General features: G+C 45.5%; 2 protein-coding genes across 5 annotated transcripts in view; one reads left to right on the top strand and one right to left on the bottom strand.

The window, feature by feature from the left end:
• Positions 1–17: 17 nt before the first annotated feature.
• On the bottom strand, positions 18–12,240 carry LOC133396640 (ATP-dependent zinc metalloprotease YME1L1-like). Its single transcript, XM_061666683.1, is given in 19 exon segments — positions 18–502; positions 642–728; positions 807–880; positions 950–1,076; positions 1,307–1,458; positions 1,536–1,691; positions 3,536–3,599; positions 3,601–3,649; positions 3,727–3,789; positions 3,985–4,117; positions 5,359–5,511; positions 6,048–6,221; positions 7,510–7,593; positions 7,668–7,818; positions 10,108–10,217; positions 10,311–10,406; positions 10,508–10,676; positions 11,035–11,154; positions 12,033–12,240. Coding segments are annotated over 19 exon segments (2,136 nt in total). The 5' UTR covers positions 12,066–12,240; the 3' UTR covers positions 18–361.
• Positions 12,241–12,997: 757 nt separating this feature from the next.
• The window catches only part of mastl (microtubule associated serine/threonine kinase-like), a 13,969-nt gene continuing 1,298 nt past the window's right edge, over positions 12,998–25,668 (top strand). The window contains exons 1-13 of one of the 4 annotated variants that reach the window (XM_061665935.1): positions 12,998–13,283; positions 13,349–13,486; positions 13,555–13,694; positions 13,770–13,858; positions 14,582–14,685; positions 14,790–14,937; positions 20,605–20,753; positions 21,089–21,513; positions 21,636–21,948; positions 22,672–22,813; positions 23,700–23,714; positions 25,066–25,179; positions 25,419–25,520. In XM_061665935.1, the coding sequence (XP_061521919.1) occupies positions 13,116–13,283; positions 13,349–13,486; positions 13,555–13,694; positions 13,770–13,858; positions 14,582–14,685; positions 14,790–14,937; positions 20,605–20,753; positions 21,089–21,513; positions 21,636–21,948; positions 22,672–22,813; positions 23,700–23,714; positions 25,066–25,179; positions 25,419–25,520 (2,047 nt within the window). In that variant the 5' untranslated portion in view covers positions 12,998–13,115. Of the gene's footprint in view, positions 13,284–13,348; positions 13,487–13,554; positions 13,695–13,769; positions 13,859–14,581; positions 14,686–14,789; positions 14,938–20,604; positions 20,754–21,088; positions 21,514–21,632; positions 21,949–22,671; positions 22,814–23,699; positions 23,715–25,065; positions 25,180–25,418; positions 25,521–25,668 lie in introns of all 4 variants that reach the window. The other 3 variants (XM_061665934.1, XM_061665937.1, XM_061665936.1) reach the window with 3 other exon arrangements.

Below are 25,668 nucleotides of genomic sequence, written 5' to 3'. Positions count from 1 at the left end.
TAATGTACAAAATGTCACCAGTTTGAATAAGCGTGACCTTTATTTGAGCAACACTTGATCACTAATCTGAGTAAAACAGGGCATTTTAATAAATAAAAGTAGTTCTTATAAAGTAAGATGTCGCAAAAGCACCAGTCTATACAAAATTATACCTTCTAGTTGAGGTACCCCAAGTAAATAAACAGAAGCACCGCTTATCAAGGTGTGTGTATTTTATAGTTCGTTGTCCTTGAAATGAGGTTCCGTTGTCGTCCACTACGACCTCAACATTTCATGGAATGACATTTCAAAAAGACTAGAAACAGCAGCCCAGAGTTGTCAATGAATCCCAGCGTTCTGGGTTGTTATGTATGGAAGCATCTTAGTGGTCCAGCGGTTTTCCCTCCAGAACCATTTGGATCTCTTTGGCGTCCAGAGTCTCATACCTGAGGAGGGCGTCAGCCAGCTTCTCGTGCTCCTTTTTGTACATCTTCAGGAGGGTCTTGGCTCGCTCGTACGAGTCCTGCAAATATAAGTGTACCCTGTTTTTCCCTCTGGCACAAACACAAGGAGCTTCAAACAAACGGGGTTCTGCCTTTTAATGCAGGGAGAGAGAGGAAATGAAAGGAAAACAACACAGCTTTTATAGTAAGGCCACACACCTTCAACAGCAACCTGACTTCCTGTTCGATGGCGGCTTGCGTCTCCGGACTTTGTTTGGAAACGTCGCCGTAGGTCATGACGCCAAGCTATAGGGAAACAAACCTCATCACCATAATTCATCAAATCAATAATGTCGTCTGTCATCTGGACACTGATGAATTGACCTTGTCGCTCATGCCGAACCTGGTCACCATCAGATTAGCAATTTTGGTCGCTCCATCAAAGTCGCTGGATGCACCTGAAATGGAGGATTCAAATGAGTCTCTAATTGGTCGGGCGGCCAGGCGGGTTGTACTGGGAGCGCAACCTGTGGTGACGTAGTCGTCTCCGAAGATGAGCTCCTCCGCCACTCGCCCGCCCATGCTGACGTCTATCTGGGCCAGGAGCTGCGCCCTGGTCTCACTCCAGCGGTCCATCTCCGGGAGCAGGGACACCTGCGGGACGACGGCAGGACGAGACGCCAGGAAACGGCAGAACGTGACGAGAATACGAGGACAAGAGGAGAAGGGGACAGGGCAAGAAGAAAAGGACAAAAAGGATGAAAGGAACAAAAAAACAAAATGAGAGGACAGGATATAAGGATTAAAAAGACAAGAGGACAAAAAGACAAGACAAGGCCACTTGTTGCCCATTTTAGAATACTGTAGCTATGGTTTGGACTGACGTGTCCGAGCGTGGGTCCTCGCGGCACGATGGTGGCCTTGTTGATGGGCATGGCGTCCTTGGTGTAGTAAGCCACGATGGCGTGTCCCGACTCGTGATACGCCGTGATGGTCTTGTTCTTCTTGTCGATCTCCACGCTCCTTCTCTCGGGGCCTACAATGAACAACAGGGTGTGCCGTCAGGAACCCCGTGTCCTCCCTCCCCGCCGCCCGACTTCCTCGCTGCCTCACCCATGAGGATCTTGTCCTTGGCGAACTCCAGGTCCTTCATGGTGACCACCTCCTTTCCGTCCACCGCCGCCTTCAAGGCCGCCTGGTTGACCAGGTTTTCCAGATCGGCCCCCGTGAAGCCCACCGTGCCCCGGGCGATAATCTCAGGCTCCACCGCTGCACAAAAACAAAGAGCTTTGTTACTGGGAAGAAAAGGTTCTTTCACGGGAAGACAACAGCTACTCACTCACACACACAATGAAAACAACTTCAGGAGAATAAAAGTATTGGCACACGTGGCTGTTACATCTACAGAGGTCTTTTGTCCAGTCATCACAAAGAACCTTTGTGAGGTCTCCATTCCCAAAATGGAGACCTCTCTTCTACCTTTCTTCTCATTCTTCTACAATAAACCCACGTCGTTGTGGACCTTTCCCAAAAAGTTGCCATACATTTGGACGCTTACAACCGTCTAAAATGTCTCGAAAAGATCAACGATTAAGATCAGATGTGGGGCCACATAGCTTTTATATTTTATTATTCTTGAAACACAAACTTAGTGTGTGTCGATCCGTTGTGGTAAAGAAGGAGCTAAGCCGAAAGGCAAAGCTCTCGATTTACCGGTCGATTTACGTTCCTGCCCTCACCTATGGTCACAAGCTGTGGGTTGTGACCGAAAGAACAAGAAATTAGTTTCCTCCGCAGGGTGTCCGGGCTCTCCCTTAGAGATAGGGTGAGAAGCTCGGTCATCCGCGAGGATCTCAGTGTAGAGCCGCTGCTCGTTCACATCGAGAGGAGCCAGATGAGGTGGCGGGGCATCTGATTCGGATGTCTCCCGGATGTGAGGGGTTCCGGGCGCGTCCCACCTGGAGGAGAACCCAGGGACGACCCAGGACACGCTCCTTCGGCTGGCCTGAGAACGCCTCGGGATCAACCCGGAAGAGATGGATGAAGTGGCTGGGGAGAGGGAAGTCTGGGCATCCCTACTAAAGCTACTGCCCCCGCATTCCGACCTCGGATAAGCGGTAGAAAATGGATGGATGGATGGATGGACAAACTTAGTGTTGTTGTTTTAAGACCAAAATATGGTATTGATAATTTATTTTATAATAGTCAACCAATGAATGAAATATGGTTAAATGTAAAAATAATGAACAAAAAAATATATATACACATATAATTTACAATACAGGCGGCAAGGCACGGCGGACGACTGGTTAGCACATCTGCCTCACAGTTCTGAGGTTGCAGTTCCTCGCCTGTGTGGAGTTTGCATGTTCTTCCCGTGCCGGCTCTCCTCCGGGCACTCTGGTTTCCTCCCACATCCCAAAAACATGAGTGGTAGGTTGTGAAGACTCTAAATTGCCCGTAAGTGTGACTGTGACTGTGAATGGTTGTTTGTTCATAGGTGCCCTGCGATTGGCTGGTGACCAGTTCAGGGTGTACCCCGCCTCTCGGCCAGAGTCAGCTGGGATGGGCGCAGGCACGCCTGCGAACCAAGTGAGGATATGCGGTACGGAAAATGAATGAATGCATTTACAATACAACAATTCAAGGTGGCATGTATGCCAAGTAGTTAGCACATTTGACTCTCAGTTCTAAGGTTAGGGATCATAATACAGAATATATTTTAATTAAGCATCACTAAAAATAAATGGTTAAACTACAACAAATACTACATGACTCATATAATGTCAAAGTTCAGTGGGCTTGTTAGAAGTATAGGATGCATCCACTCCCAATTAAGATGGAGGACTTAATGGTCCATCAACCCAAAACAGGGCCGCATGTACGGTGAGGTCGTGGTTGCGCCTCACCATCGAAAGGTTCTGGGTTGGAATCTCGGCGCACAGTTTCCTCCAGTGCTTGCGTGGGTTTTCTCAGGGTACCGCTCACATTTAGAAAACACGCACGCTAGGCTAAATGTAGAGTTGTCCAAAAGTGTCAATGTGGGTGTGACCAGTGGACATCCCAAAACATTTGTTCACAGAGCGTACGGTCCGCTACCAGTGACAACCTACCAGAGTCCACTTTGATCTTGGCAAGGTACCAGTTGAGGATCTCAGTGCGTCCCTTCACGTCAGGGTCGAGGGACCGGCACCTGCATGTCGAACCTGCCCGGCCGCACCAGAGCGCTGACGGCGAGCGCAAGATTAACCGTCAACAAGAGGATGGACGTTGGCAAATCAAAAATGTACAAAGGCAAACTTACTTATCCAGCGCCTCAGCAAAATTGGTAGCACCAATGACAATGACGCCCTCGTTTGGCTTAAACCTGTAAAAAAACACACACATATAACACAATCAGAACATGGATGCCATTTCAGAGGAAGTGAAAGCGCAAATATGAACATTTCAACGAAAGCATGTCCCAGATGTGACAAGGCACCTGAGAACTGCATTAAAAATGCATGTTTCCTTTCAAATAAAACATCACCCAGGTGACGCTGACCCAGAGAGAACGACTGACCCGTCCATTTCAGCCAGCAGCTGGTTGATGGTTTGTCGTGAGTACGGATGCATGGGAGACTCGATCCTCTTCCCACCGACGCTGTCCAGCTCGTCGATGAAGATGACGCAAGGCGCGTTTTCTTTGGCCTCCTCTGCAAAAAACAAACAAATAATACAGAACATTTCATGTTTGTAAAGCACACCAGGATAATTCCAGATGGTTAAGTGTTTGACGACCGCTGACCTGAACTGAAACCGGTGCTGCTGCAACTAACAATTATTTGAATCATCTCTCAATTATTTTTTTCAATTAATTGATGAATTGGATGGGAAAAAACCCATCATCATCATCCAAAAAAATAAAAAATAAATACATTTCCAATTTCCATCACCTCATACAAAAACAGCACTTTATTTCAAATTGGCAGTGCAGAAAATGCACAAGCATCATTTGATTGTGATTCAGTTACTGGTTTGGTCCATAACATTTATTAAAAAAAAAAATACATCGGCAAAAATGTTTTCCAAAGTAAAAGCAGATGTTTGGAAAAGTATTTATTTTAATCAAATACAAAGATAATCAGTCTGCTTTCATGGAGTACTACAGAAATCAGAGAATAATTACTGTTGAGAGGCTGAAATTCTGAGGATTTAGACAACTTTAAGTTCAACAACACCTCTAAACCATTAATCGATTATCAAAATAGTTGTCAATTAACTTGATAATCGATTAGTTGTCGATTAATTGTTGCACCATTAACTAAAACCAAGACAAGAACTTGTGTTTGGGGTTGCGCTGGCAGATATACCCCAAAGGGGTTTATTTAAAAAAATAATATTTCCTTTAGTCATTTATGATTTTACTGTAATTATTTTAATTCTTGTCTTGGATTTACAGCAGGCGGCCGACTGGTTAGAGTGTCTGCCTCACAGTTCTGAGGACCGGGGTTCAATCCCTGGCCCCGCCTGTGTGGAGTTCGCATGTTCTCCCCGTGCCTGCGTGGGTTTTCTCCGGACACTCCGGGTTCCTCCCACATCCCAAAAACATGCATGCTAGGTTAACTGACGACTCTAAATTGCCCGTACGTGTGAATGTGAGTGTGAATGGTTGTTTGTTTGTATGTGCCCTGCGATTGGCTGGCAACCAGTTCAGGGTGTACCGTGCTGGAATAGGCTCCAGCACTCCCGCGACCCTAGTGAGGAGAAGCGGCTCAGAAAATGGATGGATGGATGTACAGCATTTTATTGCAGCTGTGGTTGTTGTTTAAGTGTTACTAAAAGAAGTTGAGTTGCTTCCACCAGTGATCACTTGAGCTTTTGCCACCCGAAAGTAGGCGTGGCGTCACGGTGGGGCGCATTCACACGGAGATCAATTTCTTTCCCTGAAACTCACTGAACAGGTTCCTGATGCGGCTGGCGCCAACTCCCACAAACATCTCGTCAAACTCCGACCCCGAGGCGTAGTAAAAAGGCACGTCCGCCTCGCCGGCGACCGCTCGGGCGAGCAGCGTCTTCCCGGTGCCGGGTGGCCCGACCAGGAGGATCCCTGCAGGAGGATTGCATTTTTAACAACAACAAATCACCAGCAGCCATGTGGAGAGCGTGTAGACAAATGGATGCAGATCACGCATATATGTTCGCGTTTTGCCTAAAAAAATAAAAATAGCTATCTTGTGACAAAAGAGCAACTGATTTGCTATAGGATATGAGATACCACAAACGTACGATACTTTACTTATCATGAGACATAATACAAAAGGAGGAGTAGTAACTTGTTAAAGTGTTGCGATCAGCTAGTAAAATAAAGGAACTACATTAAAAAGTTACAAAATAAGACGACACTAGACACAATTTGAAAAGAAATGGGAAAAGTGGACTGACACCACCATCACTAATGGACAATAAGGACGTGGGAGAATGGATGAAGGTTTAATGATTTTTTATGAATGACTCACTACTGTAATCTGTTGTTGTTATCATTGCCATTGAAAGAAAATTCATTACAAATAAGTGACACAAAAAAAAGAACAACAAATCAGAAGAGAGATGGCAGAACAGGATGAGAAATGGAACCCAGAATACCTTTGGGCAGCTTCCCACCCAAAACGGTGAACTTTTGGGGGCTTCTGAGGAATTCCACCACTTCCTGCAGCTCGTTCTTGGCTTCCTCCACTCCCTTGACGTGCTCGAACGTCACGTTCTTCATCTGGATGGGGTCGAGGGCCGAGTCCAGGCCCGATGTGGTGCGGAACCTCACTGTGAGAACACACACCTGCTCAGTGTTTTGGCAAATTCGCATGGAATGTAATTACAGTGGTGTCTTGACTTAAGAGTACCCCAACTTACGTGTTTAACCAGCTACAAGTTATTGAACGGGACTAACAGTCAATCATGCGAGCGACTCGCTGTGGCGACTCCGAAAGGGACAAGCTGAAAGTCGCAACAACAACTTTAACATGTGCACTGCAAAAACTTAGTTTTACCAAGATTATTTGTCTTATTTCACCTCAAAACAAATCTGATTACACTTCAAATAAGACTCATCACCTAAAAAGCAACTTGTCACAAGCAAAATTGAACTTGAGATAAGTTGAGAAATTTGCCTTTGCAGTACAAAAAAAAAACCTTACTCCACTGACAATTATTTTCCTCCTTAAAACAAGTGAAAATTGTCTAAAAACAGATTACTTTTTAGGTGAGGAGTCTTATTTTTTCAAGTGTAATCAGATTAGTTTTGAATAGAAATAAAACAAATATTGGTAAGATTTTGAGTTTTTGCAGTGTGTGTTTGACTTTCAGCTTGGTTACACTTCATAAAACCATTTTATTTCTTGACAATAAGTTTTATTATGTTTTATGATTTATATTTTTTTAATACAGTGGTATCTTAGTTTCTTACAAATATGTAGCAGACCTACAATCAAAAGCAAAGAGTTGAAAACTCAACAGTTGTGCTGGAGACATGGCTCCAGATGTTACACGGGTTTTCCCTTGTGTGGGAAGGTGCAGTCGGTTCTCTGTGACATGCTGGGATACGCGATCCCAAAATCTTGTCCGAGTCTACGCCTGGGACTTTTGGAAGGAGACCGATACCGTGTCAACATTCTCCTACAAATATTGGCTTAAGACTGAAGTTGGGTCATTCAAAAAACGCTTGTCAAATATACTTGTCATGGAACGTTTTACGAAAAGACTAAAATTGAAAGAAAAACTATTTTTAAAGAAACGAAGGAACACGAGACCCCAACCACAAAACCTTTGTTTTGTTGTTATTTTATTTTTATGCTCCTCCCTTTTTTTTTAACAAAATTGTGAAATAAATGAAAATTGTCTCCCCCATTGTCTACTCCCTTTGTTTTTTGGGGGCTGGATTTTATTTCAATTCAACTGGGAAATTTGCTTTGTTATACAAGTAAATTGAGTGACGATCGTCGTCTCGTAAAGCAAGGTACTGCTGTATGCGTGTGTCCGTGTGGCTGTCAGGTCATTTGAGAGGAGGAAAAGGGACAAACCAGAGTTTTCAAATCAGAAAAGGAGCCTTTACCCGAGAGGAAGGGGGCTCTGGACAGACCGTAAATGCCGAGCAGGAGAAGCACTAACAGGACCAGCCTGGTTCTCTTCAACGAATCTGCAAACAGAGCCACAGTTGAAACAAACTAAACAACCAATGGAAATGCTGGGCAAAGGGAGTCCGCTGCCTGCCTTGAGTCTTCTGCGTGAAGGCCTGCGATCGCATGAAGCCCTCGGAGAAGCCCGACTTGAAGGCCTCCTCTTGGTTCGCCGGAAGGTTCTTGCTTTTCGTTAGTTGGTCCAACGACTGAGCCTCTGCTCCCTTTTCCCGCATCAGAAAACCCTACAAGGAAATAAAAGAGATATTCAAATATGAAAAACACCTCTTTTTAGACTCGCCCGTTCACTTGCTGTCCTGGAAGAAATCCGATTCCTATAATTTAAAATTCTACTGTGCAGTGCAACATTGACTTCCACGTGCCCCAACCTTTTGGAGCTTCCCGGCTTCAGATTTTTTTGTTTCCATGACACTATTTCGCTATTATAGCGATTACAAAGTGGCACAGGGCAATGCTCATTCGAGCCATCCATTGAACTTAACAGTATATCTTACATTCTATTCACAGGAAACCCCTACTATATCGCCGTTCAGCTGCTGTGGTCCTGCTACATTGCAGATATATTTTTATACTGTTTGTGCAATAGTTTTGTGTAATCCATTGATGATCGTGGACTTCAGGAGGCATCCTTCGCCACAGCTGCCCCTCACGTTGTCCAGCTGCGTTGTGTCAACCGTCGAGACCTTCAAGTTCCTGGGAATTACAATCTCTCAGGACCTGAAGTGGGCGACCAACATCAACTCCGTCCTCAAAAAGGCCCAGCAGAGGATGTACTTCCTGCGGCTTCTGAGAAAGCACGGCCTGCCACCGGAGCTGCTGAGACGGTTCTACACAGCGGTCATCGAATCGGTCCTGTGTTCTTCCATCACAGTCTGGTTTAGTACTGCTACAAAAAAGGACAAACTCCGACTGCAACGGACAATCAAAACTGCTGAAAGGATTGTCGGTACCCCCCTACCCACCATTGAGGACTTGCACGCTGTCAGAACTAAGACAAGGGCGTGCAAAATCCTCTCGGACCGTCTCCACCCTCAGGTCAGCGCTACCGATCAACGCAAACTAGAACTAGTAGACATTCCAACAGCTTCTTCCCTCTTGCGATCAACTTCTTAAACACCTAACCTATAATTCCATTACAACAAGCTGGAATTTTTTTGACTTGAGTTCGTTGTCACATTTCTGTGGGGCCAATTATGTATTACTCGTGCACTCACTGTAGTTGTCTCGCCATGCTGCACTATTTGCATATACTGGCCACTCATGCCAGAGTAGCATCTGCTCCATTTGCACACTGATTGAGGAGTATCTGTAACATTTGCACAACCATCATTGTCCCAGATGATCGCACTACTCGTCACTTTAAACCGCATACACTCCTTGAAGTCTCGGCGCCCTTTGCACAATGGTCATTGCACCGGACTATTGCAATATTAGTCGTTCGAACTGCTCTAAGTGCTAGAGGACTCTGCATATTTTTGCACAATTGTTTTTGTCAATGTCTTTATGTCTTCAAAGTGTTCTGTAAATTGACTGTCTGTTGTACTAGAGCGACTCCAACTACCGGAGACAAATTCCTTGTGTGTTTTGGACATACTTGGCAAATAAAGATGATTCTGATTCTGATGAGTTTAAATGTGTTTGTATTGTTTTAAAAGGTGTGTTTAAAAGATGGCGGCACAGTGGACGACTGGTTAGAGCGTCAGCCTCACAGTTCTGAGGACTCGGGTTCAATCCCCGGCCCCGCCTGTGTGGAATTTGCATGTTCTCCCCGTAGGCACGTGGGTTTTCTCCGGGCCCTCCGGTTTCCTCCCACATCCCAAAAACATGCATTAATTGGAGACTCTAAATTGCCCGTAGGTGTGAATGTGAGTGTGGATGGTTGTTTGTTTGTATGTGCCCTGCGATTGGCTGGCAACCAGTTCAGGGTGTACCCCGCCTCCTGCCCAATGACAGCTGGGATAGGCTCCTGCACGCCCGAGACCCTAGTGAGGAGAACCACTTCTCCTCAGAAAATGGATGGATGGATGTTTAAAAGACCTTTAAAAATTTAAGCGTCGTAAATGCTATAATAACATGTCATAGGTGTATTTCAATAGGGTATTTCTATATTTCAGATTTTCACTTATCATGAGGGAGGGGAGATTACTGTATTAATTTTTCTGGAAATGAGGGTATTCAAGTTTTTCTGTCCGTTAATTTTCCCACTGTTGTGAATGCAGCAGGAAGTGTATTTATCTGCCGATCACTGGCAAGATCGGAGATACATCACCGATCTGCTGCACAGAGTCAAAACAGTTTTCATGTCGTAATTTGTGGGCATCAACTTTGCACTTGAGTCCTGTAGGCAGTGTTGAATATTCAGCTAACTGCTAAATCTTCAGGGGATCGGAGTGATGAAATGTCTCCCTTACATACAATTCACGTGGAAGGGATTTTTGAGGGCACCAAAGAAAGGCATCACAACATTGATGTGATGTGGAGTAAAGTACGAGGGACACGACGCGGGACCTGACCTTCATGAAAGCTGGCGTGTAGGGATCCAGCTCAGCCGGAACATCGTCAGCAGACGTCGTCTGTCTACTCTTCCCTCTGACAATCTTGAAACCTCGACTCTGGAGCCACACTGATTGAAGACACAAGCAGAAGACAACAAATGATGTTGACAAAAATTCATAATTTGTGCAACCGTAACTCACTGACGCCGACGTGTTCTTACAGGGTAAAAAGTGAAGCTCGGCGCAAAAGTCTTGTAGAGGTCTGTGGTTACGCCTGTGGAATATTGGCGAGCCGAAAAGTCTTTTGTTTGCGAACCCTGTGATAAACCAAAATATTTGCAATATAAGCAAACTACAAAAAAAAAAAAAAAAGTGGGCAAACGGGAGAATGTCACCTCAGCAGCCCCGAGCAACTCACCGTGCTTGTTGTGAAAGAAGCTGTGTGCGGAAACGTGACTGGTCTTCCACACTGTGGGGAAGGCAGGATGTCCCTCCGAGCTCTGCGCCGGCAACAGCCTGTCCAGCAGCTCGTCCAGGTGACTGCCCCGAATGTCCGACACACCCAGATCTCCAAGGTTCGTGTTGGGCTACAACGAGAAGAAGAAAAAACATCAAATCTTTTGTCCTTAAGAGGCAAATTTGTTTTTTTTATACAACACAGGGCAGTTTTTCTTTATTAAACACACATGGCATCTCAAAATCAAATCAAAAAATTATTAGAACCAAAGAGAGAGAGAGGACTGAATGGGACAGGAGATTTAAATCATTCCTTCCATGGATCATTATGAAGACTGTGAAACCTCACATCAACAACCCAACCCGAACCAGCCCGCCCATCAAACAGAGGAAGTGACCGCTGTTAGAAAACTGCAAAATGTTTGTTTACATTTGACCACCACCGCGAGTGACATCAGGCACGTTGCGGTCACCACATTAGAAACTCACCTCTTTTGTAAGTGCAGTGTGCTCGGGGCAGAAGTCTTTGTGCAGGGTCTGCACTGACGCCGTGGCTGCGTTCTTCAGGGAGTGGAGGGCGCTGAGGAGCTGGCCGAGGGGCACAATCATCTGGCGGCGGAGACGTGACATGACATACAGCACTGTCAGCATACATGGAACTACAGTACAGTACATACGTCACGCTGGATGCTCTTCCGTGTGACTCCACGCTCACCAGTGACCTGTGTAACCTTTAAAGGGGCGCCTGACATCTTGACAATGTGTATTTCAGGAGTACAAATACTTACTGAGCTTATGTAGATTTTTCAGGTGTCTGTACTTTACTTATGTCCACTTTTTACTTAACTAAATTTGCAAACAGATAGCTATACTTTACACTCCACACTAGATGCAAAGATACTGTATTCTCCATCTATGGCCCTTATTTTAGGGATGTTTTTTATTTTGTTGGCCCCAAGAATGATTAGTGGTGAATGCGTCTTGTGCCAGCCTAAAAACCACCAGCTCCAGGCATTTTCTGCTTCTCAGCACAAGCACTATGCTGATTAATACAGGACGGAACATATTTTGGATGTAGTCATGTAGATGTATTTTTTTTCACTCTGTCAACTTATCAAAACATGTCTGAATTTAATTGACAGTAATGTAAAAAATACTTTGGAACTGAAGTACCTTTCAGAGTTTGTACTTTTTTACTTTTACAGGTACACGAGTTGAAGCAATCATTTTGCATAAACCGACAGCAAGGTGACGTCAGCATGGTCCGATCGTGAAACGAAGACAAATAAATCCCACACCGTTAGCAGGCTAATGCTAACATTAGCGCTCATAGAGGCAAGGAAGGTCCAGGCAATTACACACAGCGGTACAACGGTGATCAAACTACCAAGTAATTCGCCTTCTGGCGACGAAAATGATATTTACACGACATCAAATCAAATGTAAATGTCATTGTTAGCTAGGACAAAAAGCAGCATTTCGCTTACCTGCTGTGGCTGAAACGACGACAGGGAAAACATTTTGGCTGAAATACAATAACAATACAGACAAATATGGAACGTAAATATTCGAGGAGAGACCCTCCGTGTGCTTTTAAGAGAACGCGTAATCCTGGTTGGGTGTCCTGTTGTTTCTCTTGTTACACAACAACTTTCCACTGCTCCTAGCTAAACAGTGATTTGAAGCTCCTCTGGCATCCGCTGCGGATGAAAAGAACTACAAAATGACGTCACACTAATTTACTTCCGCCGTAGTTCCAATGAGATAATTTGATTAATTCGCTGAAATAGTAATACATTAATATTATGAAAATGAAATGAAATCCACTCTGAAATTTGTTTACAAAACAATCTCACGAAGGCATCTGTTTATAACTATGATTTTAACATATTTTCACTATATTCCATTGAATCCTATTTGTGATATTATATGCTTAAGATTTTTCAACACCATTTTTTTTTTTTTTTTTTTACATTTGGTGGTATGCTGCATACAGCCTGCGGCATCTGCTGGGCAACTGAAGAAAAAAAGGAAATCACACGAAAGTAACGGCTTTTCTCACGCACATATTATTATCTTTTTTGGAGCGATGACAGTTATGATGAGATTTGCGTATTTTGTTTATTATATTAAACTTGATGAATTCATTTTTATAACGTATTCCACATTTATTTGATGAAGGTCAGGGCAACCATTTAGTACTTTAGCACTTTTGCTCTAGTACAGGGTAGTGTAATTTGTGCCTGTCACAGTAGCGTCTTGCCACGCTTATTTGCCTGGGAAAAATGTTGTCAAAAACTTTATGTTAAACTAATACTATTTAATACAACTATAACTACATTTTCATGAGTGATAATATTGGAAAACATAACAATCTCAAAATATTTTATGAACAGGCATCTCCTTGTGTACCTAATTCGTGGTATGAGGACCCCGCGAGAACGTTACGGAATTCAAATTTCAAAACAAACCTCAACTATTTGGCTTCAACATGCAAGTGTGCAAGTGTATGTGCCAGCTAGTTGGTGGCTACTACACACACCAGCGGGCTTAGGAAAAACACAAATACGATGGACGCGGAGGAAAAGCACAAATCTCCTCGCAACGCGAGCGTTACAGGATCTTTCAAACTGCCGAAGATTGAAGATTTCGTCATTTTAAAACCTATCAGCCGCGGTGCTTTTGGCAAAGTCTATCTTGCACGGAAGAAATGCAACGCCCGCTTGTATGCCGTTAAGGTGAGTGCATCTTGACTTTTATTGCGTGAAACTAAACCCAGTTGAGTTCCAATGACCTGTTGCAGGCCATGAATAAAGCGGACATGGTGGATAAAAACATGACGGGCCAAATGAAGGCAGAGAGAGATGCCCTGGCTTTGAGCAAAAGTCCCTTCGTGGTTCACCTGTTTTATTCTCTCCAGACGGCCACCAAAATCTACCTGGTAGGTAACCCACTAATGAGGCAAATCACAACCTACTGTGAAGGCAGACTGACTCTTTCCCATTGCAGGTGATGGAGTACCTCATTGGAGGAGATGTGAAATCTCTCCTTCACATTTGTGGATATTTTGAGCAGGACATGGCGGTCAAATACATCTCCGAGGTTGCTCTCGCTTTGGACTACCTCCACCGCCATGGCATCATCCACAGGTACAAACCGGTTCAACCTGTGTGAAGGCGCTACATGAACTACAATGTCGCTTGTAAATGCTTTTGCCTCTTTAGGGACCTAAAACCAGACAACATGCTCATTTCCAACGAGGGTCACATTAAGTTAACCGACTTTGGGCTTTCCAAGGTGAAGCTTGACGGAGGTGAGCCCCAACACATTTACAGAACTGAAAAGAAAATCTAATTCAATAGGACATATGGAACGTTGACTATTTCTTGTGCAGTCACACCCTGTTTACCGTGGAAGACACACATGGAATAATATTAAAAAAAAAAAAAAAAAAAAAAGCTTTACCCATCCGACACGCTTTACACACATTTAAACCTGCACCAAGAGGCTTCTACTTGTGGAAGTAGAACCCAGATTGATGGGGGGAAATAAAGACAATCTGAGCATTTCACTTATGGAGGCAGCACTTCATACACCCGTCCATTGCATTGGATATAGCAGACATGAGCAAACACAAATAGCCGGCCGCTGCCACCATGCCGACAACTTCATTGAGCAATCGTGAGTCGGATATCAGAAGCTAATGCTAAGAGCTAATCTGCACAGCCCAACAAAACCTGGCAGGGTTCATGTAGTGTTGTCTGGTCGTGGCTTAAAAGTGGCTCTGCATCTTCACCCAGCCTCACTGTCAAGTCATGTGTGGAGCATCTTGGGGGGTGGGGGGGACGTTATTGTGTGAATATGTTGAAACTGCCATTTCACAATTGGTCGGAAGGTACTCCAGAGATGCAACGATTTGCATACAAGCAACTAACAAGCCCATTTTCCATAACATGTCCCCTTTAAATTGTGGGGGGAAAAATCTTTTTTCTTCTCTTTCTCTCCTTCTCTTTTTTTCTTCTCATTTTCTGTCCAGAACTGAAACTTACAGATATCCTAAACACACCCTCTGTGTCCAAAACCACAAATTTCTCACGCACGCCTGGTCAAGTCATGTCCTTAATCAGCTCGATTGGTTTTGTAAGTTAATTCTTTCCTTCCTTTTATTTGTTGCTCGATTGATTGATTTTGGGCGTAACTGTCCCATTTGTCTGCTTTTTGACTCCTCATTTGTTCAAATGCAGAACACCCCTGTGGCAGAAAATAAACGCCACTGCAGCACCTCTGCCGTCTCTTGTGGCAAAATGATGGCGAAGAATAACTGGTTGGGCTCCCCCTCCGTGAGGACAAAGGAGACCATGAGCTCCCCGGCGCAGAAGCCCTGGAAGAAAGGTGCTGCTCCAAAACTATCTGTCAGATTTGGGCAATACAGGCAACGCCCGTTTACTGTACATTTGACCTCTCTCACAGTACACACTTTAAAACTAGGCTTTACACGATCAGGATTTTTGGGGCCGATCAGCGAGTTTATAAAAAAAAAAACAAAAAAAAAACGAGCACCGATCCGATCACAAGATGGAGCAATGTGTCTATTTAAATGACCTGTTCATTTACTGTATATGAATGTGTACTTAATTGATCAAAAAAATTATATTTACAATAAATAATGTATCTTTGTTCCTCTATTTATGCTAGTGAGGCATAGTGACAGACAGAACAAATGAATGGTCTTCTATTAGATGGCAGGAAGTACATACAGTAATTAACGTATCCACTTTTTATGACATTTTTGTTTGTTGGTGTGCCGTGAGATTTTTCATTTGTAAAATATGTTCCTTGGCTCCATAAAGGTTGTAAATCACTGCTCTAGTCATATCGTGCATTCTAATCAGACAGGTCAATCCAACATTACAACATGACAGAAATAATGTTTGCTAACTTACTGTAATTAAATTACTTCACCCACCGAAACTTTAGAGCATGATTCGACACAACGGCGACATGTTTACGTACAACCGTTAGCACTAGCACTAGCTTGCTAGGCTACATAACATTTTGTTGCCTGCTTGCGAGCCGTATCGTATTAAAATGACGTGAACATACCTCAAGCAAGCCTTAAACAAACGTCCTCTCCTGTCCTGAGCACAGGTGACCACCAACACACGTTTTTTCCCCATTTTGTCCTTAGAATACAAAGTCGGCGCACTGCACTCTTATCGTCGCTACGGTAACGAGTGTATCCGGTCGCATTTGAGTTGACAAGATAAAGCCCAACGATTGTAAAAAAAACGCGATACGGTGGTATCGGAATACAAGATTTTATTGCAGTAGTCTGGCATAGTGCAATCGTGAAAGAGCAAATTTGTCTTGTCGTCTGATCTACGCATTACAGCGTGTCTGTCTCCGACGTGTTGTCTGTTCCACACCGCCGACGTTGTTTTTTTTTGGCCGTCAGATATTTCCAATACTACGTCAAAAGATGTGCGACAAGCCTAAGAATAAACTAGCTTTTGGATTCAAATATACTGTGCACAATGGCGAGGCGGAGTAAATGTCTTTTGCGGAGCCGATCAATGACGTCATTGATTGGCTCGGCAAATTATGACATTAAAGCCGATCAGCATAAAATGCTAACTATCGGCCGATACAGATCAGCCCGATAAAATCGGTGTCTATTTAAAACCATTGAAACTTGGTAAAACACAAGTTTTAAAGTAGTCCTTTCCTGTCAACAAATGGGATACTACCGTATAACATCACTTTGAGGAAAGGAAAACAAGTCTCTCGCTCCCAAATTTCTCCAAATAAGAGCCAACACGTACTTGCTTCAAGCTTCTTCTTTTTTCACTCCATTTTGAAGTTTATTGGAAAACTCGCACATAAAACAAAAGAGAATTAAACATTGTACATTTATATACAATGTATATCATTTCGTCTAACGAAAGTCCGGTAGCTTCATGCTAACATATGGTGCAAAACGACACAGTTGGGCTGACGGAAATTAGCATCAATCGGGGGTCACTGACCTTGTTGAAAGTGAAAGCTACTGATTAATGTGAAGGATTACCAGTTTTGATACACTTCTGAAATGACAAATTTGCTCAAATTACCTTTAATTACTAGACTTTACGGCGATCTAATCGGCTGATAAGTAGCATTTTATGCTGATCGGCTTTCGTGTCATAAGTCGCCGATCCGATCAACGAGGTCATCGAACAGCTCCTCACAAGACAACCGGAGTACCCGGAGAAAACCCACACAGGCACCGGGAGAACATGCAAACTCCACACAGGCGGGGCCGGGGATTGAACCCCGGTCCTCAGAACCGTGAGGCTGATGCTCTAACCAGTCGTCCACCGTACCGCCCAGTATGTTATTGTTAATCATTAATTATATTAATCTATGTGAAGACACTGATCATGTTAATGACTTCACACAAAAATTATCAACATTTAACAAGGTAGGAAACAGATAATTAGCAACCCTTTAGTAATATAATCTGCAAGTGATTACATTTTTAAATGACCACTTTTAAAACATTCCTAGCAAAGCATGTCGCATCACTGGTGAGCAGGCTACTCATGCTACTCAACCTGGTGCCCGCAAGCGCCACGTTGGTGCCCCCTGCTGTGCCAGGGGGGCACCAACGTGTTATGATCGATCTAAACTTCAAACACCTTCTACTTGAACAGACACGGAGCAGCAACACATAAGAACGGAGCAAACAACAATACTCAAGCATATTAGGAGGAGTTGACTTTGGGAGCTGCACTGCCTCTTTTTCCTGCTGTTAATTACGCTGCACGTGTCCCAGTAGAGTTCCGTGCTGCCGGCGTATTGCGGTTCAATGTGTTATTACGCGGTGGCCACACAGCTCTACATTTGCGCTTGCCTGTATACTGTAAAAACCTTCCATCCACCCATCTTCTACCGCTTATCCGAGGTCGGGTCGCGGGGGCAGTAGGTTTTAGGAGGGTCGCCCAGACTTCCCTTTCCCAGCCACTTCATCCATCTCTTCCGGGGGGATCCCGAGGCGTTCCCAGGCCAGCCGAAGGATTAGTCTCTCCAGCGTGTCCTGGGTCGTCCCCGGGGTCTCCTCCCGGTGGGACGTGCCCGGAACACCTCACCAGGGAGGCGTCCGGGAAGCATCCGAATCAGATGCCCCAGCGACCTCATCTGGCTCCTCTCGATGTGAAGGAGCAACAGCTCTACTCTGAGATCCTCCCTGGTGACCGAGCTTCTCACCCTATCTTTAAGGGAGAACCCGGACACCCTGCGGAGGAAACTCATTTCGGCTGCTTGTATCCGGGATCTCGTTCTTTCGACCCACAGCTCGTGACCATAGGTGAGGGTAGGAACGTAGATTGACCGGTAAATCAAGAGCTTCGCCTTTCGGCTGAGCTCCTTCTTTACCACAACGGATCGATACAAAGTCCTGCATCACTGCAGACGCTGCACCGATCCGCCTGTCGATCTCCCGCTCCATTCTTCCCTCACTCGTGAACAAGACCCCAAGATACTTGAACTCCTCCACTTGGGGCAGGATCTCATCCCCGACCTGGAGAGGGCACGCCACCCTTTTCCGACTGAGGACCATGGTCTCAGATTTGGAGGTGCTGATTCTCATCCCAATCGCTTCACACTCTGCTGCGAACTGCTCCAATGAGAGTTGGAGGTCACGGTTTGATGAAGCCAACAGAACCACATCATCTGCAAAAAGCAGAGATGCAATACTGAGGCCACCAAAGCGGACCCCCTCTACGCCTCGGCTGCGCCTAGAAATTCTGTCCATAAAAGTTATGAACAGTATCGGTGACAAAGGGCAGCCTTGGCGGAGTCCAACCCTCACCGGAAACGAGTCCGACTTATTGCCGGATATGCGGACCAAACTCTGACTCCGGTCGTACAGGGACCGAACAGCCCATATCAAGGGGTTCGGTACCCCATACTCCAGCACCTGCCACAGGACCACCCAAGGGACACGGTCACACACACAAAACACATGTAGACTGGTTGGGCGAACTCCCATGCACCCTCGAGGACCCTGCCAAGTGTGTAGAGCTGGCCCACTGTTCCACGTCCAGGACGAAAACCACACTGCTCCTCCTGAATCTGGGATTCAACTTCCCAAGGGACCCTCCTCTCCAGCACCCCTGAATAGACCTTACCAGGGAGGCTGAGGAGTGTGATCCCCCTGTAGTTGGAACACACCCTCCGTCTCCCCTTCTTAAGAAGGGGGACCACCACCCCAGTCTGCCAATCCAGAGGCACTGTCCACGATGTCCACGGGATGTTGCAGAGGCGTGTCAACCAGGACAGCCCTACAACATCCAGAGCCTTGAGGAACTCCGGGGCGAATCTCATCCACCCCTGGGGCCTTGCCACCGAGCAGCTTTTTAACCACCTCGGTGACCTCAACCCCAGAGATAGGAGAACCCGCCTCAGAGAACCCAGACTCTGCTCCCTCATGGGAAGGCGTGTCGGTGGAATTGAGGAGGTCTTCGAAGTATTCTCCCCACCGGCTCACAACGTCCCGAGTCGAGGTCAGCAGCGCCCCATCCCCACTATACACAGTGTTGATGGTACACTGCTTTCCCCTCCTGAGACGTCGGATGGTGGACCAGAATTTCCTTGAACCCGTCCGGAAGTCTTTCTCCATGGCCTCACCGAACTCCTCCCATGCCCGAGTTTTTGCTTCAGCGACCACCAAAGCTGCATTCCGCTTGGCCAGCCGATACCCATCAGCTGCCTCAGGAGTCCCACAGGCCAAAAAGGCCCAATAGGACTCCTTCTTCAGCTTGACGGCATCCCTCACCATTGGTGTCCACCAACGGGTTCGGGGATTGCCGCCACGACAGGCACCGACCACCTTACGGCCACAGCTCCGGCCGGCCGCCTCAGCAATGGAGGCGCGGAACATGGTCCACTCGGACTCGATGTCCCCCCGCCTCTCCCGGAACACCAGGTGGTGATCAGTTGACAGCTCCGCCCCTTTCCTTACACGAGTGTCCAAGACATGCGGCCGCAAGTCCGATGACATGACCACAAAGTCGATCATCGAACTGCGACCTAGGGTGTCCTGGTGCCAAGTGCACCTGTGGACACCCTTATGCTTGAACATGGTGTTCGTTATGGACAATCCGTGACGAGCGCAGAAGTCCAATAACAGAACACCGCTCGGGTTCTGATCGGGGGGGCCGTTCCTCCCTTCCAGGTCTCATTGCCCATGTGAGCATTGAAGTCCCCCCAACAGAATGATGGAGTCCCCAGCGGGAGTGCTCTCCAGCACCCCCTCCAAGGACTCTAAAAAGGGTGGGTACTCTGAACTGGTGTTTGGTGCATAGGCACAATCAACAGTCAGGACCAGTCCCCCCTCACCCGAAGGCGGACGGAGGCTACCCTCTCGTCCACCGGGGTGAACCCCAACGTACAGGCGCCGAGCCGGGGAGCAATAAGTATACCCACACCTGCTCGGCGCCTCTCACCGTGGGCAACTCCAGAGTGGAAGAGAGTCCAACCCCTTTCAAGAGGACTGGTACCAGAGCTCAAGCTGTGCGTGGAGGCTGAGTCCGACTATATCTAGTCGGAACTTCTCGACCTCACACACCAGCTCGGCCTCCTTCCCTGCCAGAGAGGTGACATTCTACGTCCCAAGAGCCAGCTTCTGTAGCCGGGGATCGGATCGCCAAGGTCCCCGCCTTCGGCCACCGCCCAGCTCGCACTGCACCCTACCCCTATGGCCCCTCCCGACAGGTGGTGAGCCCATGGGAAGTGGGACCCACGTTACCCTTTCGGGCTGTGCCCGGCCGGGCCCCATGGGAGGCAGGCCCGGCCACCAGGCGCTCTCCTTTGAGCCCCAACTCCAGGCCTGGCTCCAAGGGAAACCTGAGTCCATAATTTGTCTTATTCATAAGGGGTCTCTGTTAAAACCTATTGAATTAAAAAAACAACAACAAAAATCGGCCTCCTTTCAAATCTGCGCTATAGCAGAGTCTCGAACGATGGACTCGACAAAGCGTGGTGGACTATATTTGGATGTAACCTTCACTGCGTTGGCAGGGCCGCACAACTTCGTGTTCAGTGCGCACAACCTGGCCGTCAATCTGACGCCCACGCTGATGAAAACCAGGAAGCGCTTCGAGACCACGAGCGCCGGCAGCACCACCGACACCGAGGGAGGCATCAGCCCGCTGTGGGAGTGCGAGGAGGTCAGCTATTTTGAATTTCACGTTAAACAAGGTCTCGAAAGGTCAATATAATTGTCAAGTAATTTGGTTTTCGATTAATTGTTGCACCTCAAATAAATACTTTCAAAATGTGAAAATTAAATGTAAATCAGTGGTGAGACTCAAAAACGAATTGAGAATTTAAGGCCAATTAATCACAACATCAAACAAATAAATATTCAACGATAAGTGATGTTTTTAAATTAAATTCATATTTTACACATTTCTTTCATCCCTAGTGTTAGGGCTCTTTCCCCCTCCCTCCCTACAGGGTGCGCGCACACGTTTAACTAAAATACTTTTCCCGTGCTCTTTAGAAGGAAAATGAGCAGAACAAACAGAAGGCAAGAGCACATTTGGAGTCCCACGTGAAGGCTGATGCATGCGACCCCCCAGAAACTGCTCTTCGAACCCCCCCACCGTCCTTCAAACGGCCGTTTTCCGACGTGCAGGTGAGCCCAGAGGCTCCGGAGCGCCTCGCTAAGAGGAGCACTGAGCACTACAGACGATGCCACGACCTTCCCGGCGAGACCGCCGCCATTCACACCGGCCTCACCGGAGCCTTCTCCGACGTGGCGATCGTGATGGCCTCCCTGGGCCCCCTTTCTGTGACTCTTCCAGCGCTCCCCGGCGCTGTGGCCAAGAGCCTCTTTACCCAAATGGAAAAATCGCCAGCAGCGGAGGAGGAGCACTTTGACCGCAAGGACTTGTCAGATTCCAGCTTCACGTCACCGCTTGGCGGGTAATTCTGCATGTTAATAAACATCCTTTACACGTTTATCCGTTTACTTTATCTATCGATCGATACCATCCATCCGTCTGTCCATGCTCCCGCATTCTCTCCATCTATCTCGTTACCAGCAGAATTTGTCGGAGTTTGAGTCTGGATTCTGACATGTCGGAGACATCGCTGACGATCAGCGGCCTCGACCCCGTCAGGCTTCCCGAAATGAGCGCAACGGGTTCCCCCGAGGAGCTCGCCGAGGCGTCCGCCTCCCCGGCGTCGTCCTTCCTGCGGTCCAAGAACGCGGTGGCGTTCCGGAGCTACTGCAGCTCCATCAACCGCTCCGACGTGTCGCGGCTCAGCGTGGGCTCGGCCCTGGACGCGTCCTCGCCCGCCGTCGTCCTCGCCACGCCGGTCCAGAGGAAGACCAGCTCCGGCAGCTCGCTCTACCAGGTGGGCACGGGGGCTACACTCTCGGTGTTCTGTAACCCTCTTCGTTGTTTGTGCTCCCGCTATTTCAGGACCTTTTTTTTTTTTTTGTCAAGCCATAATTTTTATGGATTTTTACAGAATAAACACCTACGGCTATTTTGAAGCTCTACACACCAAGCTGTGTCGGATCAACTCATGCACTTCAAGAAAAAAATATGAACGCATATTATCTTAAAACATAACATAACGTCTGAAATAACAGATTGATGAAAACCAAATGAATAAGTGTGCAAATGGCGATAAGAAACTACAGTCGAACTGGGCATGAAAAGAAATGATTTGAAGTTCATGTCTGGCAGGACTATTATTGACCTGCTTATTACTACAGTACATTTAAAAATAAATTGACCTCACACAAATGACCCGGTGTGCCTGTGTGCACTACTGAGCATAGTTTCTTTTCTATTGAAGTTATTATAAACAATAAATCAGAGGGGGGAAAACAGAAATGTGTGCTAGTTTTCACGAGTATGTTATTCTGTATCTTTTCTTTTTAATATATTGCAGGGTTAACAAAAAAAAAAGTCATTTTTTGCAGTATCTTGCAGCTCTAATTCAAATACATTTACAATGGGTCTTGTCTGTGCTTTCCTTTTGGGGAGGGGGGACTTTGTTGGAGTTACTGAACTTTGTATTTATTTTCTCATAATCATGAGAAATCATGAGCATTTGTCGTCCTTGTAGACTCCTCAGGCCGTGTCCACCTCGCACACCCCCTTCCGGACTCCCAAAAGTGTGCGACGGGGGGCGCTTCCCGTGGAGGGGGCGCCCATTTTAGGGACCCCCGACTATCTGGCCCCCGAGCTGCTTTTGCGGACGTCTCATGGTAAGAGTGTGACTGTAGTTTTGGGGTGCGGTGAACCCCCGTTTATCGCAGGGGATTCGGTCCAAACCCAAACCAAATAGCTTGTAGCCTTGAGGTACCAGTGACCCGACTTACGTGTATTTTATTTAATTTTTTTTAGATATGAGCCGTTGCTGGGCCGATGTTTTTTGCTTTGATGCGAGATACGAGCGCTGTATGGTGACAGTTAACTCACGTCACAACAAGCAGTGCATTGTCACATAGGAAACTTTTTTTTCCAAAAGCTTCAAGCTGTTTATTGCCACTCCTTTTTCAAGTTTACTGGAAAACTAAACATAAGACCCAAGAATCAGAATCATCTTTATTTGCCAAGTATGTCCAAAAAAACACACAAGGAATTTGTCTCCGGTCGTTGGAGCCGCTCTAATACGACAACAGACAGTCAATTGACAGAGACACTTTTGAGACATAAAGACATTGACAAAAAAAAAAAAAACAGTCACTGAGCAATAAAGGGTTGCTAATTGTCTGGTAATGCCGGTACATTTTAAAAAAAATATTTTTTTTGACAATTGTGCAAAAGATGCAGAGTCCTCTAGCACTTAGAGCAGTTCGAACGACTAATATTGCAATGACCATTATGCAAAGGGCGCCGAGACAATTAAAGACAATTAAAGCTTGTGTATTGAAGACAACAACATTGCCTCCGCAAGCTTAATGCTAACATATAATGGGAAACATCACTAAAGGGCTAACATGTAATTCTACACCTTCCCCCCAAAAAATTCAGCAATGCATAATACAAACAGAACCTATGACAATACGCGATGTAGCGGGGGTTCACTGTACCGCGTTGTTGTGTCCTGCTGCTTTCGCTGATCTCACAGAACTTCTTTTTGAGTTGCAGGGAAGTGTCGCTACGGTAAGTTTGCGAAGAGGATGATGTTTATGCTTTTATTTTTTTTCTTTCCCCTAAGTGTGCTCGCATCCGCCATCACCAGTCCTGCTAACGCACGTTGTCTAATTCTGCCCAGTGATTTCGGGGTCGGCTTCAGCAGGTTGCAAACAACTGGGCCTTTTTCGAACTTCTAACATGGAGCTCTCGTTAGTGGCAAACCTTGTGCAAGTCGACGCAATTTCTGCTCATCAGCGGTCGCATGGTTCAAAGTGTGACATTTAGCCACTGATAGAAAACACCATCGATTTTGGATTTTAAAAGCAATTAAATGTGACTTTGTGTTACTGTCGGCTGTTAAATGTCTTTTTTGGGGTGTATTCATGAAGAATCAGGCGATGACATGAATGGCAATGGTGGCAGTTTTATCTCCCGTTTAATTTTAAGGGCAAAACAAAAGCTGGGATTTTTGCTTTTACTGTTGATGCCACAAGAAGTTAAATATGTCAACAATCCATCCAGGCAGGAACTTTAGTGTTAATTTTTCATTTGTGGTTGTTGCAAAGACTTGCACAAAAACAAGCTAGTGGATGGGGATAAAGATGCAAAAAAAAAAAAAAAAAAATGCCAAAGGACCCAAAAAACATTTATTGGAAATCTTTTTGACAAATTCAGAATTTGTCAGTTTTCAGGGGGCTATGTAACAAAAACAGTATAACTAAATCACTTAAAATGTCAACTATTGTGATCGAATATCCTCGACCTTATCACACAGTCCTCTTAGTGGTCATACTTAGTGAATAAGCGGTCTTCAATTTGAAAAATCTTAAATTTGGCGTTCTTAAACCTGCAGATACCCTGGGAGGGGTGTCCTTAAAATTACAATTGGAAAAAAAGAAAATACATAATTTTGCTGCAGGTCGACAAAATTGAGAGAATGAGCCACTTTTTTATTTTAATGCATGAATCTTCATGACAAAATGGATTTGTGAAGGCGTACAATTCGCTCCGTGCTCATCTTCTTGTGTGATCAAATGTTGACCGTTGTCAATCAAGTAGTCATAATACATAACGCGATTAATCTGTACTGACCATCGTTTTTCGTGGGAAATTGCAGGATAAACCAAAAATGCACTAGAACTGTAAATTTTTCAATGTCTAACTGTGTCAGCAGTTTTTGCACAACTTGCTGCAAAATGCCTTTCTGTGACTCTTCCAGTCTCTCTGTTGCAAACTGCTGATGAGACTGAAGCAATGGCGAGGCTTCAAACGATATTTGTTCTCAGAGGGACGTGGCCACTTGGGAGTGTCAGCTGGAGGTTGCATCAGAGACTGGAAGAGTCACAGAAAGGCTTATTTATGTATGCATTTATTTTAGACTGCATGGTGGACTGGTGGGCGCTGGGCGTGTGTCTGTTCGAGTTCCTGGCCGGCGTGCCACCCTTCAACGATGAGACGCCGCAACTCGTCTTCCAGAATATTCTCAACAGAGGTAGGTGCCTGCTATATATATATATATATATATATAAAATATATATAATATATATATATATATATAAAATATATATAATATATATATATATATATATATATATATTTATATATATATATATATATAATATATATATATATAAAATATATATATATATTTTTTTTTAAACCAGCTGTTCAAATCAGGTGCCGGAAGACACAGACTCAGTCTACATGTATTTTTATATATTCATTTTTAAGACATCCCCTGGCCCGAAGGAGACGAGGAGCTGTCAGACAACGCCAGGAACACCATCGACATCCTCCTGACCGTGGACAAGACCAAGCGGGCGGGACTCAAAGGTCAAAACAAACTTTGGTTGCTTTTCATATTCGTAGTTTTTTTTTTGTTTTTTTTTTTGTGCCGAGAACAAGGGTTAGTTGTATTGGCGGTTACTGTTAAGTAAGAGTATTGCTTTATCACCACCTGGTGGAATCTAGGTGTCAAGGA

The sequence above is a fragment of the Phycodurus eques genome, chromosome 21 (genome assembly GCF_024500275.1).
Source record: "Phycodurus eques isolate BA_2022a chromosome 21, UOR_Pequ_1.1, whole genome shotgun sequence".
NCBI classification, from domain to species: domain Eukaryota; kingdom Metazoa; phylum Chordata; class Actinopteri; order Syngnathiformes; family Syngnathidae; genus Phycodurus; species Phycodurus eques.
The sequence above is the reverse complement of the archived record's forward strand: the minus strand, read 5'-3'. Positions and strand labels throughout refer to the sequence as shown.